This window comes from Entelurus aequoreus, linkage group LG17 (assembly GCF_033978785.1).
Source record: "Entelurus aequoreus isolate RoL-2023_Sb linkage group LG17, RoL_Eaeq_v1.1, whole genome shotgun sequence".
Lineage (NCBI taxonomy): Eukaryota > Metazoa > Chordata > Actinopteri > Syngnathiformes > Syngnathidae > Entelurus > Entelurus aequoreus.
The window spans coordinates 36,107,008-36,133,642 of NC_084747.1; the positions used below are offsets into that span (position 1 = coordinate 36,107,008).

At 38.7% G+C, this 26,635-nt stretch overlaps 1 protein-coding gene across 4 annotated transcripts in view; it reads right to left on the minus strand.

Annotated features, from left to right (window-relative positions):
* The window catches only part of nsd3 (nuclear receptor binding SET domain protein 3), a 52,875-nt gene extending 28,888 nt beyond the window's left edge, over window positions 1–23,987 (minus strand). Inside the window, exons 1-15 of one of the 4 annotated variants that reach the window (XM_062025605.1) lie at window positions 23,695–23,987; window positions 20,457–21,325; window positions 19,378–19,623; window positions 19,145–19,307; window positions 18,903–19,057; window positions 15,655–16,293; window positions 15,428–15,587; window positions 15,262–15,356; window positions 14,275–14,320; window positions 14,060–14,190; window positions 13,799–13,924; window positions 12,863–12,989; window positions 12,580–12,780; window positions 3,491–3,670; window positions 731–754 (exon numbers count right to left, since the gene is read on the minus strand). In XM_062025605.1, the coding sequence (XP_061881589.1) occupies window positions 731–754; window positions 3,491–3,670; window positions 12,580–12,780; window positions 12,863–12,989; window positions 13,799–13,924; window positions 14,060–14,190; window positions 14,275–14,320; window positions 15,262–15,356; window positions 15,428–15,587; window positions 15,655–16,293; window positions 18,903–19,057; window positions 19,145–19,307; window positions 19,378–19,623; window positions 20,457–21,281 (3,118 nt within the window). In that variant the 5' untranslated portion in view covers window positions 21,282–21,325; window positions 23,695–23,987. Of the gene's footprint in view, window positions 1–730; window positions 878–3,490; window positions 3,671–12,579; window positions 12,781–12,862; window positions 12,990–13,798; window positions 13,925–14,059; window positions 14,191–14,274; window positions 14,321–15,261; window positions 15,357–15,427; window positions 15,588–15,654; window positions 16,294–18,902; window positions 19,058–19,144; window positions 19,308–19,377; window positions 19,624–20,456; window positions 21,326–23,694 lie in introns of all 4 variants that reach the window. The other 3 variants (XM_062025603.1, XM_062025604.1, XM_062025606.1) reach the window with 3 other exon arrangements.
* Between the last annotated feature and the right edge of the window lie 2,648 nt (window positions 23,988–26,635).

Genomic DNA, 26,635 nt, shown 5'->3' on the forward strand with positions numbered 1-26,635 from the left:
TTCATTTATAACACCTGAAGTAAGAAGGGGATACATATTATTTCAGAATATTTATGTGCGCCCAGAAAATGTGTCTCCAGTCATAAGTACAACACGAAATGCACAGATTATACTATCACTAATAAGAAGCGTAAGTAGGTAGTGTCCAAACACAGAAGTGTTGCCTCTATCCTAACATAGCTCCGCCCCCTCTGAAGCCATGCGTGTAGTAGGGGACACAAAGAATTGCTCTGGCGACATCCAGTGGACATATTTAGAAACAGCAGTTTATTTCATTCAAAAATCTCAACTCATTTTTATACTTAGCAAACTCATCTCGTTGGCCAAAGGAAACCTGTTGGTGGGCCTGATTCTGCCCACGGGCCATACCTTTGACACCCCTGCCATAGATAATTGTTTAAGTCATAATAAAATAAGAATGAACATTTGCTTTTGTTAAATCCAACAGGATGTTCTGAAATTAATTGAACAAAAGTATTCTTTTATTTTTTTTTGCATGCGGCCCAGTGTTATTTGTTAATTAAAAGGGATTTAGGCTTCGGTGATAGATTTAAAATGCACAACTCTGCATGGCAATTAACTGCAGCTTGAACCAGTCAATAAAGACCTGAAGGCATTGAAATTAAAAAGTGGCATTCAAAAAAGGGTGAAACTGATCATGATGGGAGCAAGCACAATACAAACACAGACTAGTGGAGGGAAAGGAGAAAGAGAAAAACTGTTCAGTTACCTTTCCCAACATTCTTTTTGGTAGCTGACGAAGGAGAGGGAATCATAGGTAATTTCAACTCAGCACGATTTGACTCAGTCAGAAGGTAGTGGGACTTATAGGCATATGAACTTAATATGGTGTCAGTAAGGTCTTGCACTAACATCCCTACACAAGACACACAGGAAAAGACGGGGGTGAGCCGCAGTCAAACTCCAAAAAATAAAAGAGAAAATACCCAAAAAAGAGGAAAAAACACTGTCTCACACACACACGCACACGCACACGCACACACACACACACACACACACACACACACACACACACACACACACACACACACACACACACACACACACACACACACACACACACACACACACACACACACACACACACACACACACACACACACACACACAGAGAGAAGTCAAACAGTTTGTCCCAACACATACTGGCTGGACAATACACTCAACATTTTTTTTAAGGCATCAATTTACATCAGAATTGGACAAGTGATTTTTAAGGAGAGTAAAATTGTTTTTTTCCTCGGTCTAGATAATCCATCCCAATTATAATTTTTTAGGTGGAAAAAAACACATTACATTTAGCAGCCATGATAGTCATGTTAAACAGCACCAAACAAAAAACACAGAACACTAATGTCAAAAATTCTATTTCAACCATGCAGTAGAGTTTAGTTCAGGTCGGAATGATATGATTTACAATTAAATAAAAAGGTAAACTTTTAAATTGATTTGTACTACTCCACTTTTGGTACCCTTGGGTTGTAAATGGTAGGAATATGGTGAAAGGGCGGCTTTACACTACAGTTTTTTGACAAGAGAATTACCCTCCATTGTTTTTCTTTGTCTAGTATGGTAAATGGTCTGTATTTATATAGCGCTTTACTATACCTACACGATACCCAAAGCGCTTTACATTATACGTTACATTCACCCATTTACACACTGATGGCGGAAACTGCCATGCAAGGCGCTAACCAGGGCCCAACAGAAGCAAGGAAGGTGAAGTATCTTGCCCAAAGACACAACAGCCGTGACTCAGATGCCGGAAGCTCGATTCAAACCAGGAACCCACATTATTTTTATTACCGCCACACCTTGAAAATAAGTTTGTTTTGCTTTTTACTCGAAAACAAATTAAAGTAATATAATATTTTGTAGCCCACAGAAGAAATCACACAAAGTCCGATGTTAATTTTAACTTGTATTACCAATCTTATAATAACAAACAACGGCCCAATTCCTACAGGTTTTACCTCCCGTGCACACACTTTCGTCTCTGTAGAGTCCGTGTTTCCCCAGACACAAAACCACACTTCCTCATTCCTCGCCAATCACCTTTCAGGCACGGACGGCGTTTTTGTAAACATGGGGAAAAACTGACATCACATCCAAACCACACTAACATAAAACTTTAACATTAGCTGGTTGTTACCGTATGAATTGATATATATAGCCTATTATTTGCGGTTTATTGACAAATGATGTAACGAAAACTTGACCACCGGAAAAAGACTTTGATCACTGAAAACCGCGCTACTGAAACCGGATGTAAACAAAACGCACGCCATTGTCTGAAGGGTTGTCAGCATGTCTGCAATGTCGACGTAATTTTTATATATATTGCAGATATACCCACGGACAGTCATCTACAAAATGTGCAAATATTAAGAGGACAGTGGCGGCTTTTATGAAGAGAAACAAGAGCAACAGCGCGAAGCAAGTGTGACGTCATGCTCGCTGCGGCTCTTTCGTCAGGAACATTGAGGAACAGAAGTGAAGTCTCTAAACACAAGTACATTTTATAATAACACCAGAAAAAGATGCTAGATTTGTTGATAGTGATTTAATATTTTAAAAAGTCATTATTCGTCTGTAAATACTTGAAAGAACCTAAAAAAAGTTAATTGTACCAAAAGCAACAACAATTGAAAATATGGCAAAACGATAAAAAAAATATGTTAATACTAATTAATAATAACAGATTTCTTTTAAATGTATGTATACATTTTTTGAGCCTTTTTAAAGAAAATCATATCATAGCAAATTATGCAAATTATTTGATGACATCATACTGACCACACCTCCACAGGTATCTTGGCGGTTTAGAGGAAACCATGCCTCTAGTTGCCGACACTGCCGCCCTACCATCTACGCCACATCGCCCAAGCATGTAGCCTTTTTCTTCATTGTAGGGTTACACTGGAGTTGTATTGCTTTAATATTGCACAACAGTGTTTACTGTACAGCTACATACCCATGTACCACAAGTGGTATGCAGGCTCTATCTAGTGGTACACCAAATAATCATATGATTGAAGTACAGTGTTTTATTTTCCTATTTTCAAACAGTATTACTGTTCAAACTTTGCGTAATGTTACATTGGCCAAAAATATACTTGTTAAATAAAACATCTGCCTTGATGGTAATGAATACTTAGGCCTACTTCGCTACTGTATTTTAATGTTGGTAATTATAGTAGTACTTGAGAGCCAAGTTTTTTCTGAGGTGGTACTTGAGAACAACTGTTCTAAACTGTACCTTGGTGAGCGAAACTAAAATGTACTGCATGGTGAAAACATGTATGGAAAGTTTAAAATAAGCCAAAACATGTCCCAAAAAAAACTACAATCATGGAGGGTCACATGGTCTTGTTTTATATGTTGAAGTGAATTGACAATGCAAATTGTCAGCCAAACCAAACAATAACAGAACGGCTGAAGGTGCTTATGTGTGAATAGGGGTGGGGCTTACCTCGGGCGCACAGGAAGCACCAACCCACATTGACGGGGGAGGTGAGGAGGCCGTTCTTCTTAGTGCTGCCGTGGCTGCTGCAGATCATGATGTGATGTGTGAGGATGACGCTGCCCGCCGCCACGCAGCTGTCTCCTGTGTGATATGCCACTGGACAGCGTATGCAACGCATCAGGCGACCTGGACGGGAAACAGAGGAAACACATTTTTTAATTAAGTTTTTTCATTTTTATGTTGCACACAGAAAAAGGCAAAGATGCTCATTTGAGAACAAAAACAGAGGGTTCTTGAGGAAATATGCTTATTAGTCTGTAATTGTTCTACCTCTATTTCATACTTATTGTATTACAGGATATTTGGACAAAAAAATACATTTTAAAGACATTTCCATCAAGATGCTAATTACATTAGGTCGAAACAATGCTTGTGTTCATAAATATGAAGTGAATGAAATACCGTAAGAACCAAAGAAATAGGATTGTATTTTTTATTTCTTTAAGGAAAAAGTTTGAGAAGACAAGGTCTTAGGGCGTACTCACATTAGGCCATTCGCTGCTACAGCCCGTTTACTTGTCCGATCACTTCTACACTGCTGTTTTACCGCAGATTCTCTGACTTTGAAAATTGTTTTTAGTTTTATTTGGTATCATTCTGATTATTTCTATATGGTCAGTTATAATCAATAACATGCAACATCAGTAATTTTATGACTCTACTTTATTGCCCTCGATGACCTCTTTCAATCAGGCAAAACGAAGGAAAGTGTGATGCACCCAGGTGCAAATTTGTGCACTTACAGTACACAAGAAAAATGTGCTGGACTTGGAGTGCAATGTGATCCTAGTCACAGCACAACAATCACAGTGTGAGTTTCACCCTGTATTATGACAGAGATTTTCTACCTTCACTCACACACTCACAAGTGAACTGGAAATGTATAGATGGTGAAAAGTCTCAAAGGCTGTTCTGTTCGCAAGTTAGCAAACAACACAGGAGGCTTTCTTATCAAAAGGCTAAATTTCAAATGAACTGTTAGTAGTTAAGCAATATTCCATATTAATTTAGAAAAAACAATATTTTGTCATCTTTGATTTGTCTAAGAACATTTTTTTCCCCAAAAGTTTTACTTTAAACAAATTGTCTTATCATTCAGGGTCATCCTATATTTGGGTCGCTACAGAAAATGTCATAAATAGCATGGCGGTGTCCTCGTACGCTTTTCTATATTTTCTTGTGAGACAGATACAAAGTGGCATGCTATGTCAAAAAAAATTACATTAACAGTGGTGTAAGCCACTTTGGTTATTTCCACTGTACGTCCCCATTTCTCTTGTCTGGAAATATAAACGTGTGTAAATGTATTATTTCTACTTTTCAACAGTGATCCAATGTCATTGTACAGTATTCACTAGGGCTGTGAATCTTTGGGTGTCCCACGATTCGATTAAAAATCGATTCTTGGGGTCACGATTCAATTCAGAATCGATTTTTTTTTTTCAATTCAACACGATTCTCGATTCAAAAACGATTTAAAAAAAATAAAAAAAATTATTTTTTTAATGAAAACAATACACAACAATACCATAATAATGCAATACAATTTCAAAACCAAACCCGACCCAACAACATCCAGATAGCAATAAACAGAGCAATTGAGGACACACAAACATGACACGGAACAATCTAAAAGTAGTGAGACAAAAATGAATATTATCAACAACAGTATCAATATTAGTAACAATTTCAACATAGCAGTGATTAAAAATCCCTCATTGATATTATCATTACAAACATTAATAAAAAAATAAAAATTAAAAAATTAACAATAGTGTCACAGTGGCTTACACTTGCATCGCATCTCATAAACTTGACAACACATTGTGTCCAATATTTTCCACAATTATATAATAAATCATATTTTGGTTCATTTAATAGTTAAAACAAATTTAAATAATTGATCCCATATTCCAATATATGACTCATTATTATCTAAACTAAATGCAGTTTGTTCTACTGATATCATCTCCATAGCTTGTGTGTACCAGTCAGTATGAGTTGGACTATGAACATCTATCCATTTTTTTAATATTATCCTTTTTGTTATTATGCATATTGAAATAAATGCTTTTTTACTCTTTGATGACACGTTACTAAATTGATGGAGATCCCCAAGAATACAAGTTTGCAGTGTCATTGGGATATTTATATTAAGGACTGTGATTGCTTCTTTTGTTGTTTTCAACCATAACTCTTTTATTCTCTGACATTCCCACAATAAGATGAATCCAAGATGGCCGACAGCACTGTCTTTTGTTTGTCTGCTTGTCAAAGTGGTCTGAATTTCTATCTGTTTTAATTTATTTTTTAGCCAATTTAAGTAAATTGTACTAGTTTTAAGCGTAACAATTGATGAATGAAGGCTTACTTCCAAAAAGTGGCATTTCTGACTGCTTTTGTTGGATTTGGAAATCTGGAGGCCTTTGACCTGCTGAGGCCAGGAGATGTTTTGCTAGCTGAAATGTTGGCCTTCCACCTGCCACAGCCCGGATCTATCCTGACCCCAGCTTGGCCTTCCATTGCCTACAGACTGGGTCTGCTAACTTCATCTTGGCCTTCCACTTCCTACAGACAGGATCTGCTAGCTGCAGACCGGATCTGCTAGCTTCATCCTGGCCTTCCATCTGCCACAGCCTGGATCTGCTAGCTTCATCTTGGCCTTCCATCTGCCACAGCCTGGATCTATCCTAGTCTCAGCTTGGCCTTCCACTACCTACAGTCTGGGTCTGCTAGCTGCATCTTGGCCCTCCATCTGCCACAGCCTGGCTCTAACCTAGCCCCAGCTTGGCCTCTCACTGCCTACAGACTGGGTCTGCTAGCTTCATCTTGGCCTTCCATCTGCCACAGCCTGGCTCTAACCTAGCCCCAGCTTGGCCTCTCACTGCCTACAGACTGGGTCTGCTATCTCATCTTGGCCTTCCATCTGCCACAGCCTGGATCTATCTTAGCCTCAGACTGACTAAGGCTGGGCCTCTGCTAGCCTTAGCTTGGCCTTCCAACTGCTGTAGCCTGGACATCTGAACTTTGAATATTGGACCTGGGTAGGTAGTAAAACAATTTAACAATGACTTTGACAAAAGCTCTGTATTTAATATTAATGCTTTTTCCTGGACTTGTTTTCTGCAATTGTAGTGGAGTACCTGACCAGGTGCTCCACCAACCTTTAACTCTACCGAACGCAATAACAATCACCTGGTCCTACGAAACTACAGCATTTACACAAAGCTTATAGATATCTACATGTGGGTCAGTGCTAAATAATTCTAACCAGCTTCATTTATGGTGTATTTCTGTATTAAATAGATGTTTTTCTCCTTCTGAAATTACTATTTTGACATTGTGAAGCCAAGTAATGTTGTCATCGGGTTACCTTGCCATATGAAACAAAACATTTTTATATTGCTCTTACTTCTTCTATCAGGCAATGTGCAACCAAATCCAGGACCAGCTTTGTACAACATCAGTACTCCTGATGAATTTAGAGCTAGGTCAGGTCTTGGTTTAATTCATTCAAATATTAGAAGTCTACTGCCAAAATTAGACTTAGTCAAAATCTGGATTCAAACAACCAATGCAGACATATTTATCTTATCAGAAACCTGGCTAACCAAAGCAGTCTCTGACAAGGACATTGCTATAAATGGATATTATGTCTTCCGATGCGATCGTCCTCAAAGGTGGAGGAGTGGCTATGTATATAAAAAACAAATGTAATGTTACCTTATTATCATCACTGTCAATCACTAAACAATTTGAACTCCTTGCCCTGCAGCTTGAATTCTCACATGGCCAACCTCTCGCAATTGTAGGCTGTTATAGACCTCCCTCTGCCTCCACTGAAGCCCTTGCCTCGCTTGAATCCTTTATGAGTGGGTTAAAAGCTAGTGAACTTCTCTTGGTTGGTGATTTAAATTTTGACTGGTTGACTTCCTCTTCTGATAACCTTAAAGCTGTATGCAACTCACTAAACTTAACTCAATTAATCACTTCCCCAACTCGACCCAATACTAAAACCTCCTCAAAATCCTCTTTACTTGATCTAATTTTAACCAACGCTCCCCATAAGTACACTGGCACTGGGGTGTTTGCCAATGACTTCAGTGACCATTGTACAATTGCAGCTGTAAGAAACTGCAAGCTACCAAAATCTAAACCCACTATTACATGCAAAAGAAATATTAAAAACTTTTGCCTCCCAGCTTTTTTATACGATTTAGCTGCCTTTCAGTGGAACAGAGTTGCTTTAATTGATGATATTGAGATAGCGTTGAAATACTTTTATAATGAATTTCAACGTATAGTCAATAAACATGCTCCCTTTCGAAAACTGAGTTAAAGGTCGAAATAATCCCTGGTTTTCCTCTGCAATTGGAAACCTTCTCAAAGAGAGAGACGTTGCTTGGGCCAGGGCTCGAAAAACAAAGACAGAGGCTGACTGGCTTAGCTTTCGCCAGCTTAGAAATAAAAATACTTCGCTTGTTAAGAGGGCCAAGTCTGATTTTTACCTGCATGAATGCAAAAAACATATAAATGATCCCAAAAAGTTTTGGCAAACCATAAAAGCTTCTTTAAATCATGTGACAACAAATGACTTTCCAAGTCCTTTAATTACTCAATCTGGTACTTTGTCTGATAAGACAACTATATCAAATTGTTTTAATGAGTATTTTGTTTCTGCCGGATCCTTGTTTGAGTCGTTGAATCCTCAATTGTCAAATGTTGGTTTAACTAATGTTAATATACCAAATACACCGGCTGTAAATAGACGCAGAACCTGCACTTTTGAGTTCACACCTGTATCAATATCCGAGGTAAACAGTGCACTAAAGAGCCTGGACACAACTAAAGCAGCAGGACCTGACCAAATTGAACCCTTTTTCTTAAAATTGGCTGCTGATTTTGTTGCTGAGCCTCTCTCGCATATTTTTAACCTAAGTCTAACAAGTAAAAGCATTCCAAAAATCTGGAAATCGGCCTTTGTTCTTCCCCTGCTAAAAGGGGGTGAACCCACAAATATAAATAATTACAGACCAATTTCTAAATTATGCATTTTAGCAAAATTGTTTGAGAAGATCATCAGTAACCAGCTAGAGGATTTTTTAGAATCAAACAATATTTTATCTCCATTTCAATCTGGTTTTAGAAAACAGCATAGCACTATTACAGCTGCTCTTAAGGTCCTCAATGATTTAATCGAGGCTGTAGACGGCAAGAAATATTGTGTCGCCCTATTTATTGATTTGTCAAAAGCATTTGACACAGTAGACCACAGTCTGTTAATTCAAGCCCTTCATCACGTTGGATTATCTAAAAATGCAGCTGCTTGGTTCACAGACTATCTCTCCAGCAGAACACAACGTGTACAGGTGGCTGGGACCACCTCTTCATTACTGGACATTACCAAAGGTGTTCCACAAGGCTCAGTGCTGGGGCCCATTTTATTTTCTATCTACATAAATAATCTTTGTAATAATTTCTCAAATGCAATGTACCATTCTTATGCAGACGACATCATTATTTATTGCTGTTCAACCTCCATCACTCAGGCTTTTGAGTTTTTACAAGCTGCTTTTGATGTCATCCAGGCTCGCTTATTTGATCTTAAATTGGTTTTAAATACAGATAAAAGCAAGGTAATGGTTTTCTCTCATTCAAGGGTGCTACTGGAAAATATTCCAAATATTGTAACATCAAATGGAAACCCTATAGAGCAGGTCTTAAATTACAAGTACTTGGGTTTTACTCTTGATCAGGAGCTTTCATTTAAAGCCCATATTAACAACTTGGTCTCTAAGCTTAGGGTAAAGCTTGGTTTCTTTTTTAGAAATAAAAACTGCTTCTCTCTTAAAGTCAGAAAGAAATTGGTGACAGCAACTATCTTGCCTGGAATTGATTATGGAGACATGCTTTATTTTAGTGCTTCATCTAAATGCCTCCAGTCCTTGGACACTGTTTTTCATTCAGTACTAAGATTTGTTACTGGCTGTCGTAGTCTCACCCACCATTGTCAACTGTATATGAAGTCAGACTTATCTTCATTGAGTGCACGCAGATACACACATTGGCTGACTATCATTTATAAGGCTCTTTTAGGTTTAATACCTCCATACTTGTGTACTCTGTTACAAAGAAAAAGCAGCTCTTACGCATTACGTTCTAACAATTTGTATGTTTTAACTGTTCCTCATGTACGGACTGAATTTGGCAAAAGAGCTTTTGGCATTGCTGCCCCTATGGCATGGAATGCATTGCAGACGAAACTGAAACTTACAGAACTACTTCCATTTGGAGCCTTCCGTTCTGTCCTAAGGGACAAACAGCGAGAGACATTTGCACAGTGCCTGTGTTTTTAAAGATGTAAATCTCTGTTGTTTTACAGTTCTCTTATGTATTTTAAAATGTATGTCTTAATGTATTATTTTTGAAACTGCTCTGTGACATGTGCTGTTGACCTCTTGGCCAGGTCACCCTTGTGAAAGAGATCTTGATCTCAATGGGTTTTCTTATCTGGTTAAATAAAGGTTCTATAATAAATGAACAAGAGTTGCCTCGGCTGCCCGACACTTCATACATAACTTGCTATCTACTACACCCATTTTAAACAGCTGAGAAGATGTAAAATACAATCTATTCAATATCTTAAATTGAGTCAGCTTATCTTTAATGCTTGTAAAGGGCTTATTGGCATTTTTCCAAATATCATTCCATGATATGTCTCTTTCATCTAAAATGTTTAAGTCCATCATCCATTTCCGAACACATGCATCATTTGCATTTCTAGTGTGGTGTTCATTTATTATTCCATAAAATAGTTTAATTAATTTCTTAAATGTATCTTGATTAAAAAGTGTATCTTCCAGTTCATGGCTATTTAAAGACATACTTTCAGAGGATATGCATTTATTTACAGCGTATTTTTAAGAGATAACATTTAAAAAATTATTTCTGGGTACATTATATTGATCAACTAAATCATTGAACGGTTTAAAAGAGTTTTTATTAATAATATGATGAGGTTTAGTAATACCTCTGTCTTTCCATGTTGTCCATTTAACCACATTTTTATTAATTATGATATTAGGATTGTACCAAAGCGGTTGATTTACAGATGTCATTGACTTGATTCCTAGGGGTTTCTGACACAGTTTTAGAATGTTAAAGGTGGCTTCTATTGGGCTCTGCCTCAATTCATTAGGTATTGTTTTAATATAATATAAGCTCCCCACATCAATGTCCAAATTCATTAACATATTTTTTCTATGTTGATCCAGTCCTTATCTGCAGAAGAATGAAATAAGTGGCTTGCTTGTTCACAACCGAAGGAGATATAATAATGTAAGAAGTTTGGTAATTGTAGTCCTCCTTTATCTTGTGTACAAGACAACCTTAAGTATGAACAACTGGCCTTCTTTCCACACCATATAAAATGTGATATCATTGTATGTATTTTCTTAAACCAACTTTTATTAATTAGGACAGGCATCATTTTCAGTATATAATTAACTGCTGGCAGTATAATCATTTTTACTATGTTCACCCGACCCCAAAGTGATATTTGGAGACGTGACCAGCGTTCCATTTTGGATTCTATCTTATTTTTTAAATGTTTAAGATTTAGATCTCTGCTTGTATAAAGGTTTGGTGTAATGTGTAGTGCTAGATATATGATTTCTGCCTCTTTCCATTTAATTTTGGAGTTCTGAACTTGTGATTTCTTGCAGTGTTTATTAAGTGGTAATATGTCACATTTGTCCCAATTGACTTTATACCCTGATAAACAGCCATATTCAGTGATGACATTATTGATATAGTGAAGAGAGGAGTTAACATGTGACAGGTAGAGAATTATGTCGTCACAATACATCGATAGCTTATTATACTGAGAGCCAATTTGTATACCATGAATATTATTTGCACTTCTTATTTTTGCAGCTAAGGGTTCAATAACCAAATTAAATAATAATCCAGATGCAGGACATCCCTGTTTTACTCCTCTTTTTAACGAAAAAGGTTCTGAAATATGATTATTGGTTTTGACTGATGCCATGGGCCTTGTATAAAGCATCTTAATCCATTGTATAAAATTATCTCCAAATCCAAATTTACGTAATGTGCAAAACATAAATGACCAGTTTATGCTGTCGAATGCCTTCTCCGCATCAACAGTATATACTGCTGTGGGATAAGGGAGACTTCTAGCATAGTAAATAACATTAAACAATTTCCTTGTATTGTCTGAAGATTGTCGACCTTCCATGAAGCCAGTTTGGTCAGTATGAATTAATTTTCCTATTACATTTGATAATCGTGTGGCTAAGATTTTAGCCAAGATTGAAAAGGATTCTCTATTCATTCAATACATAGGATTTCAGCAGGATCTACCCCAGTCTGCTGACATGCAAGCAGAGTAGTAGATTTTTGTAAAAAGCTTTTATAATTGTAAACGACAATGTTTTATCAACTGATTGCAATAAGGTAAATTTGTTTTAACTATTAAATGAACCAAAAATATGACTTATTTTATCTTTGTGAAAATATTGGACACAGTGTGTTGTCAAGCTTATGAGATGCGATGCAAGTGTAAGCCACTGTGACACTATTGTTCTTTTTTTTTTATTTTTATAAATGTCTAAAGATAATGTCAATGAGGGATTTTTAATCACTGCTATGTTGAAATTGTAACTAATATTGATACTGTTATTAATAATATTCATTTTTGTTTCACTACTTTTGGTATGTTCTGTGTCGTGTTTGTGTCTCCTCTCAATTGCTCTGTTTATTGCAGTTCTGAGTGTTGCTGGGTCGGGTTTGGTTTTGGAATTGGATTGCATTGTTATGGTATTGCTGTGTATTGTTTTGTTGGATTGATTAATAAAAATAAAAAAATAAAATAAAATACAATAAAATTAATAAATAATAAATTAAAAAATTAAAAAAAGTTTTTTTTAAAATGAGAATCGATTCTGAATCGCACAACGTGAGAATCGCGATTCGAATTCGAATCGATTTTTTCCCACACCCCTAGTATTTACCTTTGCTGGCTCGCTGCAGGTCACGTTCCAGACAGCAGGTGGCGCAGCTGTGCTGGGGGCAGCTAAAGCCTTCACCTGAACTGCTGGTGGTGCCAGGTAATTTATGGACGCAATCCTCATGGTAATGACAGCCACATCCTGCCACGGAGCAGCAAGTCACCTCGTGGCCTGCTTTCTTACAGCTGAAACACTGGTGGTTACCTACAATAAATAGTTACGGAGAGACCAATAGTAATGTCCAGAACGTAAGAAGTAAGGTGATGCTGAAAAGTGATCTGCTCACCGTTTTTACATTCCAGGCAGGTAAACCGTCCTTCAGGTAAGGATGTCAGGCTGAGACACTCCAGATGGAACTGCCTGTTGCATTCACCTTCACATGGCACCAAATTCTCTCCGTACACCTCACAGATCTAAAAGGCACACACATACACTGATTCCATAAGTCAATACACACAAGACAAGTAACGTTTGCAAACCAAAGTCTTTTGAACGACTCTTCTAAGTGAACAACCAGAACCAATTCGTTGTTGGGAGCCGTTCGTTTGCAAGCCGTTTTGTGTTCACAGGCAGATTCAGCGTCGGCAATTGCCAAAGCTGAATATGTGTGCCACCCGACTGTTGAGAAAAGAGTCCGAGTCGAAGGAAACAAAGTAGCATTTGGATTTAATTTTCTGGTTCATTGTTCTGATGTGGATATGTTAAGTAGTTCAAGAGTTAACGCACACGAGGTGGGCTAGTACAATTTTGGATTTACATTTTTATCATGTCCTAAATGTTATTCTAGTTGTATCTATACTTTCTATATACAGTACATACAGCATATGCATTTGTATTACTAATTATTCGTTTTTTTCCCGTATTGTTTTCCTAGGTGAGGGCAAATACTAAATTGTAATAGTCACTGTCAAAGCATGGGAAAATGGCACCACCTTATGGAATGTTTACAATAAAAACAACAATAATAGTAACATCAATATTTCAGAATAATTCCCACCAATACAGTAATATTGGGGTACGTTGGAATTATTTTGATCCACATCTTTTAGCATTGAATATTTATCCGATAACAAAAAAACTAACAACAATGAGAAGCCATTCTTTTTAGCGGCTCTTTGAAAGGAACAGCTCCTTAAGATTTGGCTTCCTTCCTCCATAAATCCTATCCCTAACAAACACATTTTACAAGAGATTAAAAATGGGAACGTGGATCAGTGCATACTTGGCAGACTGTGTCCCTCTTGCTGGTGCTACTGTCCTGACGAGACAAGCCAGAGTCCACAGACTGAGTGTCTGATGCATCTGCATCTGCAGCTGCTGGACTGTCAAGGCTCTTCCCAAATAAACCCTGTGACAGAGACAGCGATTTGGCATCAAATACATTTCAAACATACTGTCTGTGTGCTTACAACTTTAACAATGTCTTAATTCAGGGTCCTACAGTAATAGAGCATCTTTGTCTTGTGTGTGCATCTAAGTCTACCTGTGGATCGTTGAGGCCTCTGGAGTCAGAATCTGATGTGTCTCTATACTGGGAGGACGCCATCTCGACATCTGTAGACGCTCTGCTTCGCTTCTTCAGCGGTTTACAGGCATCAGATATCTCGCTGGCTCCTGAACGAAGAGGAATTAATAATGGAAGGATTTTTTATTGCGGCGACGAGAACTGTGAGGGGGCAGTGTGATCTGATCACCAACCTTTCTGAGAACCTGCCCTCGGTGTGGCCTCTGGAGCCATCTCCGCCTGGGTTGAAAAGGTAAAATATCAAAGTTGTATAGAGTTCCATGGCACAGTGATGCTAAGAACAGAAAACTAACTAACTTCTAATACTTGCATAACAGTAGTGAATGGAACATTCATCTTTTACTGAAAATATTAATTTAATTTGCATTCAAGTTGAATGCCTCTACAATTGCACACTTGTCGGACATCTGAAGGATGCGGTCAGTGACTTTCCTTGGTTACCTAGCTAGCTAATAGAGAGATGAAATTCTGTGTATAGCTTTAACTATCATTTTAGACAAAGTCTGCCAGTTAAACTTTGGTGTATGTACTTGTGTGCAGCTTTCTAAACACATCATAATCATCATCATCACATGCTGCTATGTTTACTGTCCTCTGTTTACATACAATTCATACTTTGTTTTTATTGACACTTTGCATGTCCTTGCGCTAAAATGGACAAAAGGGTATTACAGTTATAATTTTTGTAACACCCTAATGAGCAGAACATTTACAGTATAAATATTTCAAATAATATAATCCAAATAGTCGACTAATTGTTAAGATAATCGTTGACTAGTCGACAATCAAATTAGTCGTGAGGTGCAGTCGTATTTAATGAATTTATTGAAGCTGTCAGGGGAAATTATACAGAAAATGTGTGGTCCATTTCTAAACCGCCATAATGTATGTTTTGCATGAAAAACAACAAGTTCTGCACGGATCTACAAAAACTGCTGTGATGTGCACAGCAAAACAGTCGTCGATGTAGGATGTGGATACTGTATGCTTTTGAATCGACACGGAAGTGATGCAGCCAATCTACGCTTCTTGAATAAGCGCTATACATCTGCTTTAGAATTGACAAGAAAACCGTGAGGCTGCAAAATCTTGCTCCAAACCACCAAACACCACATTTCACCACGTTATCCATTTTGAAAAGGTATAAAAATATTTGATACCTGTTCCTTTTTGGTTTTCTTTTTGGGCACTGGGGCACTTTCAGACTCCGACCTGCTCCTGACCGACCGCCGCTGTAGCTTCCTCTCCTGAGAACCTGAGGAATCATGGAAACATTATGCACGAGTCTTCCATGTTCCTTTAAGTGCTTAATGTCTTCCTACAAACCATGTGGACTGCTGTGATGGGAGCCAGGAGAGGATGTTGGTTGCGTTCCTCCCTCTTCGCTCCTCCGACTTGCGGGAGATTCTCTCCTCTCCTCTTCTTCCATGTCGTCAGCGTCTTCCTCTTCCTCTGGGCTGGGTTCGGGTTTAGCTCTGCTGTCCTGCTGACAACAAATTGTGTATAAAAACTCAGAGGAAAAGAATAATGTGAGAAGACTCTGCTCCACTGACCTCAGGTGAGCAGTAGCCCAAATCCGGCTGCCTGCCTTCTCCAGCCGCTCTCTCCTCCTCCTCGTCCTCCTCTTCCTCGTCATCATCCTTCTCCTCTTCTTTCTTCTGGGAAGGAGCAATTTTCTTCTGCAGGAGAGGCCAGTCACACTTTGTGATCTCCACGTTCAGCCTCTTCATGGTGATGGAAAGAGGCAGCAGCTTCCTTGCTGCCGCAGTTTTCCAAGCCCTGACCGGCGGTGGAGAATCCTGCTGGGCTCCTGCATCTGAATCCTGTTTAGGAGAGTCTGTCTTACTCTGGTCCCCCCTCAGGTTCATCTTCTCATTTGAAGCCTGGGACTCTTCCGTGTTGGAGATACTGCACTGTCGACGTGGAAGCTGTCTTCTTGGTGGCTGCTCTCTATCTGGCGACTTAACTTCACCGTCTTCTTTCTTATTGGTTGAGCCGCTGGAGCGCCGGCTTCGCTTCTCAGCCCGGCCAATGGCTTTCTTGGCAGACGGCGCTTCGTTGGGGGTCGGGTCGACATATATGAAGGTGTAGTTGTCGATGCGCTCCTGACGCGTCATCAGGAAGGCGTCCTCTGCGTGGCCCACACCTACTTCCCACTGAGCACGCTCCCTCTGAGGGATAGGTTTTAGAAGCTGGAGACAAACCAAAACCAGTTAATTGTGTGGTACTGACTACACACTTTATTAGGTTAAAGGACTGTATAATATCCGCCTTTACAAAATGAATGCGAAGGTTTGGTGACACTTTCAATAATAGGTAAGTGTATTATTAGTTTGAAATATTAGAAAGACCTCTTGGTGTGATGCACCACAATATTAACCATATTGTTAAATCGGAGTATCAAAGGGATCATTTTCAGTTCAGCTCTTGTATTGCATTGCATTGAATAGATTGTTGTGGTCAATGGGTAGGGATGTAACAATATGAACATTTTATATCACGGTTATCATGACCAACATTATCATGGTTATCATTATCATCAAGGTATTGTTGAATATGCTCAAAAACTACTTATACACACACTGAAATATATTAACCAAGTTATTTTTTTTCAAATAACTAAAATAAATGACACACTGTAAACCCACTATTTTGCATGTTTTGTGTTTCTTATGATTCACTGATAGTGTTTTAAATCTTATTATTGTTTCTAATTGCTAAGTTTTTATTGATTTAAATACTGGTTTGTACTGTAGCATGTTACGCTTTATTTAAATGAAAAGTGCTTAATAAATAAAATATTCTACTATCATTTATCATTTCTGGTAAGCATTGTGGCATCTTACTCTGCTCAGTGGTCCTTGAACACACCGTAAAAACACCTCTGTCTCATATTCCTCGGAGTACAGAACGATCACTCTAGTCCAGTGGTTTTTAACCTGGGTTCGATCGAACCCTAGGGGTTCGGTGAGTCGGCCTCAGGGGTTCGGCGGAGCCTCCGACATGGAGGTAAAGACACATTTGACTTATCGTGTAAATAAAAACTTCTCCTTATCGGCGTATTATGGATACCCCCAAACAATGTTCCCTCTAATTTTCCATCTGATTTGCAGGTTTTTTGATTGATTGATTGAAACTTTTACTAGTAGATTGCAAAGGAAGAGAATACATCATATGAAACAGTGCAGTTTACACAGTACAGTACATATTACGTACAATTCACCACTAAATGGTAACACCCGAATAAGTTTTTCAACTTGTTTAAGTTGGGGTCCACGTTAATCAATTCATGGTAATGTGTGTAAGGTGTGTAATTTGTTGTGAGTTCATGCACTGTGTTGGTTTTGTTCTTTGAACAAGGTGATGTTCATGCACGGTTCATTTTGTGCACCAGTAAAAAAACATATGACTTTTTCTTGAATTTGGAAAAAAACTAAACATTTTCTTTTTCACTAAAGAAGGGTTCTGTGAATGCGCATATGAAACTGGTGGGGTTCGGCACCTCCAACAAGGTTAAGAACCACTGCTCTAGTCCAAGCCTGGGCAATTATTTTGACCCAGGGGGCCAAATTTAGAGAAAAAAATGTGTCTGGGGGTCGGTATATCTATTTTTAGGAACACTAATACAAAACCTCACAATAATGTCTGATTGAATGCTAAAAACGTTATGACAGACCGCCTTAAAAAACGGAATGGAATTTTAATTTTTTTTACTGAATGAGACACCCAGAATGTACATGAAAATAAAGAATGTGGGATTTACAATATTAACTATGAAGGATAAAACACTGAAAATTGACAACATATGAACATCACACACCCTCTCCATCCACATATTTTACAATCAAGTGACACGCAAAAAAAATGCAACAAACACAGCGAAATATGAACGTGAAGGGTAAAAAATAAACCCACCTACAATCTGATATATCTGATGTATCACTAAGCTTTAGAACTTTGTTGTAAAAATCTCCTTCCGTGTCTGTCCCTGACACCAGCATTTCAGGCTGACACTCTGGAAAAACTCTGTGGAAACACTTCCCACCCACACTGCTTGGTCCCTCGTCTGAGCTGCTGTGACTTTGATTACTATAGTAACTAATTAGATAACCATAGTAACTAGTTACATTACGATAGTAACTCATTAGATTACAATAGTAACTAATTAGATGACCATAGTAACTAGTATATCTTGCAAAAGCACAGATTCCAACCATTGAAATACTTTGTATAGTTCAAGACTTACGGTCATTAGAAAACATCACTGCACATCATTATGGCAGCTACACTTTCCATTTTAAAGATCTAAAAAAATTATTTGGGAATGTCCGGCGGGCCAGATTGAAAAGCTTAATGGGCCGCATGTGGCCCCCGGGCCTTAATTTGCCCAGGTCTGCTCTAGTCTAACAGAGCACAGCTTACAGGTTCAATGTGCACACTTGAATTAGCCTAGTTGCTCAGAGAGTAATGTATTTAAGTATAAATTGGGGTATGTTGTTTCTTAATGGGGAAATACATAAATGTTTCTTGTTTTCATGTTAGCATTTAAGCTAGTGAGCTCACGCAAGTCAGTCTGTGACTTTATCGAAGTACAGTTATCAATTATGGTTTTTCGATTATTTTAATTTAAAACGGTAATACTAAGTGTCTGGAGTTTTACCGCGGTGCTCATTATTACCGTTTATCGTTACATCTCTTATAGTAGGTATACATTTGTTTATCATCTCTTTTCTTTGACATCCAAACACATAAAAAGCATGAATCCAGTTAGTGGTGAAATTGAACTACAAATGAAACATACTTTGTGTTTTTCCACAGGGTTTGTGGTCTTGCGCAGCGTGTCAGTCTGTAGTTCGTCAAACTGTTGCTTGCCCTGGTACATGACGATCCTCTTCTCATGAATCCATGCTCGTTCTGCCACGCTGCCAAAAAACTGGACGTGGTATTCCCTGTGACCTGCACAGCACATTGGAAGTTGAGCATGTGCTTACTCTCATTTTTCAACCTTGAAAAACAGACGCTTGTTAATATCTATGTGCTTACCTCTGGTGTTGATACGTGTGTAGACCTTCATCTGTGGGTCAGATGACACCATGCAAGGCCACCATGGGTAAGTACCCACCTTGGACCATACTAGATCTCCAATCACAAACTCCTTACAGAATCCAGTCTCTTGGATCACAGAAGGTTGATTGACTTTCGGAACCTGTAAAAACAAAAGGTTTCTTTTAAAATATTAGCTATTCAATAAAGGAACCAGAGATGAGTGCTCGTGCCTTTGATGTCTTTGGCTCAGTTTTGATAACTGTCGTCTGAGGCTTCTCTGTCGGGGGCAGTGGTGCCTCTGTTGGTTGTGGAAGGACATAAGTGTCCTCCTTCTGGCCCGCAGTTGCTGCAAGATCTTGGACGTGCTCCAGAATGGGCTCTGGGATGTGTAGTTGGAGCTTGGCGCTCTTTTTCCTCTTCTCCTTCTTCCTCTCATGTCGGCGCTGCACCTGAGCTGCCTCATTCTTCTGAGATTCCTTCAGAAGATTTAGACGCACAAAAAGAAATGAAGAACTGGGACATCAGTTAACTTTTGGTTCCTTTGAAGTAAATTTGTCTCTATCTCTCTGCACATATCCAACCTTTCGTTAGAGATGATTAGATGCTAACAATTTAGCAAGCATTTTAAAGCAGTCAGCCTTATAAATATTCATTGTATCTGACTACATTTCCTGGATTTACTATTTCGTAATTAATTAATTGTATTTTTTTTTACTGGGATTTGAGAATCTCTCGCCCATTCCCGCAGAATAATGTCAAGCGGATCTGAACTTCTTCAGACAGCAAAATACTTGAAGTGCATTCCAATTTACCACAATTGCTTCAAGATTCAATTCAACAACTATTTCAACACAATATATTATTGTTTCATTATTCAATGTATAATAGCTGGGTTTTTTCTGACTGCAACCAGCAGAGGCGCTGTTGATTCAATTTAGTTGGCTGTCTAAAGAAGCAAATGACATCAGCTATGTGAAGTTCAACTAGTAAACTACATCCGCACAGACCCCTTGGCGCTGTATTGGACTGTTTTTGTACTATTTCTGTACTTGTTTTGATTATTATTGTTTCTTTGCATGTTTGTAAATGTTGAATATTATAAATAAAGGTTTATAACAATAAAAAAAATAAAAAAATACATCCGCACAGACCACAGCTATGGTAGTATGATAGAGTATAGATAGTACTAATAATACATATTAATTTGTTTAGTCTCAAACACTGGTACAAACACGGGCTTCATCTAGTGGTACACAGGAACACGCACGCACGCATACATTTCAAATCATATGGATCTGGAGGGCAATACCTGCAGTTCTTGCAGTAGATCTCCACACAGTGCAGATTCAAATAGCTCTTTGCCATTCTGATATGTCTTGATGATCTTCAGCTTGATCTCTGGGGAGCTGGTTTTCTTCAGCACACCTCCTGGGACGCTGGGAATGGCGGGCTGGAGAGGCTGCGAAGATGGAGTACTGTCCACGAGAGAGGGAGGTGGGCTGGACGAGGGCAGGTGCAAAGGTGGCGGAGGAGGGAGTGTGTGGGTCATGATGTGAGGCGTGTGGGGCAAGTGGTGCTGTGTGGGTAGGGGCAGGGGCAGGGGCAGGGGCAATGGCGGGGGGCTCTGTGGGTGGCTTTGGATGTGGGGTGTGCTCGACAGGAAGTGGTGGGCGTGGTGATGGTGGTGATGATGGTGGGGGTGCAAGTGCGGGTGATGTGTGGGCAGGGGCGGCGAAACAGGAGATCGTGGTCTTTCCTGGAGGCCGGGGCCTCTTAGCACCGTCCCCTCCCCAGGCATGAGAAGGCCATGCTCCCCGTAGCTACGTATGGCCCCGTAGCCGTTAGCCGAGCCATTGGGGAACTGCGAGTACATGGAGAACTTGGACTGAGGCTCGTACATGCCCAGACCAGGAGGGTAGCCGTTGGAGACATGCGGCAGGTCCTCCGACGCTGAGTGTGGATAGGAGAAGTCTGCATCCAGGGCCGCATCGTAAGAGGGACCGCCATCCTCGCCCGGGTCACTGCCGGTGTCGCAGGTGCCGTCCTGTCTGATGTTGGCTGAGTCAATAAGCTGCGGGGGTTGCTGAATTGTATTTCCCATGATCCCTTGCATGAAAGAGAAGGAGAAATCCATTGTTGGGCTCCGGCATCCTTAACTGTCTTTTTCTTTGACTGGACCTGTTGACAGACAAACATTGAATGAATCTATTTGAATGAAACTGTTTTTATCATTTCAGAAATATTTATAAAGTGAGACATTAGTTGTCGAAATTGGATCTCGAAATGATCATTCACACATTCATTTCATCTCGCATTGACTATTGCAATTCCCTCTTCACACTTTTCCAACAAGTCAACGCTAAAGAGACTTCAGACTGTACAAAATGCGGCTGCCAGACTTTTGACCGGTGCACCCAGAATAGCCCATATCACCCCCGATTTATCCAGTCTTCATTGGCTTCCAATTAAATTCCGCATTAAGTATAAACATTTTAGTCCTGACATTCTGTGCGTTGCATGGTGGGGCCCCTCAGTACATCACTGACTTGCTATGCCCCTACTCTTCTGGGCGCAGCCTCCGGTCTTCAGGCTAGGGTCTTCTAAAGATCCCGAAAACTGGTTTTAAAACCTGTGGAGACCTGGCATTCCAGGCTATGGCTCCCAGACTCTGGAACAATTTGCACCAGTCCCTTCGTGATCTTGACTGTGTTGAAACTTTTAAGAAACATTTGAAATCTTCTCTTTTTAGTGAAGCTTAGTTAATGCACCATTTAACTATCATTTTTAATCCTCTTTGTATCCTTTTTATGATGTTGCCCCTGTTGTTTTAAATGTAATTGTTGTTTTACTTTACCTATGTTTTGTACAGCACTTTGTGATTTTATCTGTGAAAAGCGGTTTACAAATAAAATGTACTTACTTACTTACTATTTGTCTCTGTAGTTAAAAAAACAAACAAAAAAAACCCCACTAAAATGCCATTTTAACCTGCTCAGTGGCCTTGTGGTTAAAGTGTCTGCCCTGAGATCAGTAGGTCGTGTGTTCAAACCCCGGCCGAGTCATACCAAAGACTATAAAAATGGGACCCATTACCTCCCTGCTTGGTACTCAACATTAAGGGTTGGAATTGGGGGTTAAATCACCAAAATGATTCCCGAGTTTTTGATTGATTGAAACTTTTATTAGTAGATTGCACAGTACAGTACATATTCCGTACATTGACCACTAAATGGTAACACCCGAATAAGTTTTTCAACTTGTTTAAGTCGGGTTCCACGTAAATCAATTCACGGTAACCGGCCACCGCTGCTGCTCACTGCTCCCCTCACCTCACAGGGGGTGAACACGGGGATGGGTCAAATGCAGAGGTTAATTTCACCATACCTAGTGTGTGTAAGACAATCTTTGGTACTTTATCTTTATTCATGATAATTGTCAACAAAGCTAAAGTTAAAGCTACCTTTAATTGTTTACATGCACTAATCATGCAAAGACCGTTAAAATCTGAAAGGCATAAATCAGTGAACCATATAGGTAGTAATCATTTAAAATAATACCTTTTTCACAACAATATCTTTACAGCGTGGCAAAACATACACTCTAACAAGTGGCATTTTTCCAAATGTGATCATTTTAGACACAATCAATGCAGCCCTTGACCTTAAGAGAATACCCAGCAAGGGAAAAAAAACGTTAATTATTCAAATTAAGATAAAAACAAACTATACTAGTTTATATTAGTCAACGTGGCCTGCCGTGTGCGTCCCCAACGTGTTTTCGAAAGCAGCACAAACGCGTTCAAACAGAAACAAAACAGAGCTTTTTTCACGACTAGTTGACACTAGTTTTTTTAAAACCATGTGACTGTTTAGAAGTAGCTTGTTTAAGCATGAGCCCTAGCGATAGCATAGGTACATAATAATGATGTAAACATCTGTATGGGGCCGTGTAGCGCTCATAAAAAACATGGAATGTACTCCAAGGGGTTTGTTTTGAATGCTGTGTAGTGAGTTAAACATGTAGATTTTTTTGTAGATGTAAGAACCGATTCGGGGGAAAATCATCTGCGCAGACACGATTGTTTCACTCTTTTAGCCTTATGGGGTGTTAGCTTGAAAGCTACATAGCTATAAATTTGGTTGCATTTAGGGAGGCCTTATAGACGCTTTAACACACACGTGAAACTGTGTTAACACATTTAATGTAGCCATGGACACGTTATATATATAGAATTGGTACGTTAGAACACATAACAAGGGGAATGTGATGAAAAGAGGAGAAGGCTAACGCTAGCTAGGCTAACGGTACATGGCCAATATGGCTGCCTGTCTGGCGTGTGATAATTCCTCCATCACTGGTGCTTCGGGGGAGAATGTGGCTGAAAATAAGCAAGGGGTGCTCGGGTGGTGGAAGGTCAAGAGCATGCAAAGCATCGGTAGCGGTGACAAAGCAAATAATGCAACCAAGAAAAGGAAGCGGGCTAACGAGCAGTGTGGATTTTTGACGCCGAGTCGCGAAATGCAGGCAAATAAAAAAAACGTCAATACCTTCAGCGTGTCCCATTCTAAACACATACACCGGCCAGCAACACGTCTTCGTTTAATATAGAAGTAGGGGGGGAACGGAACAAAAAAAACAAAAATGTGTTCTGTTATTTTTGTTAAAGCGCAGGGCCTTTCCTTTTTCGTTTTAACGCAATTCTCCACAGAGAGGAGGAGGGGGATGTTACGCTATCTGCTCGCTACCCAATCCCAAAGCTGGGCTCTTCCTCGCTCACTGGAGGCTACTGTGGAGGTTTGAATGACACCCTGCTCGAAACAAGACGCTTTCTTCAGCTCAACAAGACCACGTTTGATGGCAGGGACGGTGTTTATTCTGCGGGGGCTAATGTGGAGTTTGCTAGTACATTTTAATCAATGCAGCTTCCAAGCACGTCGAGACCTCCTACAACACTTTGGGGAAACAGCAATGATTTGTGTCAAGTGCAAATATGCATTGAGATTTATTAATTGTTGTTTTATACGCAGACTAATTAGACGGAGGTCTAGGATAGGATAGGTCCCCAAAATATGGCCCGCCAACGTCCAAAATCGCGCCCGTGGGAAGTCCCAAGTTAAAATATGTTTTATTTTATTTTATCTTTTATTATTATTATTTTTTCAAATCTGTCATTTCTAATCAATTTTCTACCGCTTGTTACTCTCTGGGTCTCCTATCCTCTCAGGAAAATCATATTGTCTAAAAAGGCATTTTCCCATCGATAATGTGACATCACGCCGCAGTGTCGGGCGAGCATGCAGCCAGCCAATTAGTGCGCAAGGAATATATATATATATATATATATATATATATATATATATATATATATATATATATATATATATATATATATATATAAACCAGAAGCTTGCCAGAAGCTATATATATATATATATATATATATATATATATATATATATATATATATATATATATATATATATATATATATATATATATATATATATATATATATATATATACACACACATATATATACACACATATATATATATATATACACTACCGTTCAAAAGTTTGGGGTCACCCAAACAAATTTTGTGGATCAAGAATAGACTGTTGAGTTTAAGATGAAAGTTCTCTTTTTCTGGCCATTTTGAGCGTTTAACTGACCCCACAAATGTGATGCTCCAGAAACTCAATCTGCTCAAAGGAAGGTCAGTTTTGTAGCTTCTGTAACAAGCTAAATTGTTTTCAGATGTGTGAACATGATTGCAAAATGCTTTTCTAATCATCAATTAGTCTTCTGAACCAATGAGCAAACACATTGTACCATTAGAACACTGGAGTGATAGTTGCTGGAAATGGGCCTCTATGTAGATGTTGCACCAAAAACCAGACATTTGCAGCTAGAATAGTCATTTACCACATTAGCAATGTATAGAGTGTATTTCTTTAAAGTTAAGACTAGTTTAAAGTTATCTTCATTGAAAAGTACAGTGTTTTTCCTTCAAAAATAAGGACAATGTGACCCCAAACTTTTGAACGGTAGTGTATATATATATATATATATATATATATATATATATATATATATATATATATATATATATATATATATATATATATATATATATATATATATATATGTATATATATAATATATATATATATATTATACAAGTGTATGTAAACTTTTGATTGCAACTGTGTATATATATATATATATATATATATATATATATATATATATATATATATATATATATATATATATATATATATATATATATATATATATATATATAATATATATATATATATATATATATATATATATATATATATATATATATATATATATATATATACACAGTTGCAATCAAAAGTTTACATACACTTGTAAAGAACATAATGTTGGCTGTCTTGAGTTTCCAATAATTTCTACAACTCTTATTTTTTTTGTGTTAGAGTGATTGAAGCACATACTTGTTGGCATACTTGCCAACCCTCCCGATTTTCCCAGGAGACTCCCGAATTTCAGTGCCCCTCCCAAAAATCTCCCGGGGCAACCATACTCCCGAATTTCTCCCGATTCCCACCCGGACAACGATATTGGGGGCGTGCCTTTAGCGTCCTCTACAACCTGTCGTCACGTCCGCTTTTCCTCCATTCGAACAGCGTGCCGGTCAAGTCACATAATATATGCGGCTTCTACACACACATGAGTGAATGCAAGGCATACTTGATCAACAGCCATACAGGTCACACTGAGGGTGGCCGTATAAACAACTTTAACAGTGTTACAAATATGCGCCACACTGTGAACCCACGCCAAACAAGAATGACAAACACATTTCGGGAGAACATCTGCACCGTAACACAACATAAACACAACAGAACAAATACCCAGAACCCCTTGCAGCACTAACTCTTCCAGGACGCTGCAATATACACCCCCGCTACCACCATTTAGCCATTCCTCTACCACTTTTGACATGTGTTTGGGGTCATCGTCCTGTTGGAACACCCAACTGTGCCCAAGACCCAACCTCCGGGCTGATGATTTTAGGTTGTCCTGAAGAATTTGGAGGTAATCCTCCTTTTTCATTGTCCCATTTACTCTCTGTAAAGCACCAGTTCCATTGGCAGCAAAACAGGCCCAGAGCATAATACTACCACCACCAAACCAAACTTCATGAATGTTTTTTGTGACAAACAAGTATGTGCTCCAATCACTCTATCACAAAAAAATAAGAGTTGTAGAAATGATTGGAAACTCAAGACAGCCATATATATACATACGTATGCCCGGGCCCAGGCCAAATGTATTCAACCCAATGCAGCCCCTGGGTCAAAAACTTTGGGGACCCCTGGGATAGACTTTTATTTATCCCACAATGGCGAAATTACGTTGTTGCAGTGCAGGTTTTTACATACAAGAGCAAGAGTTAAACGTAATGAAAAACAAAAAAATAGTATATAAAT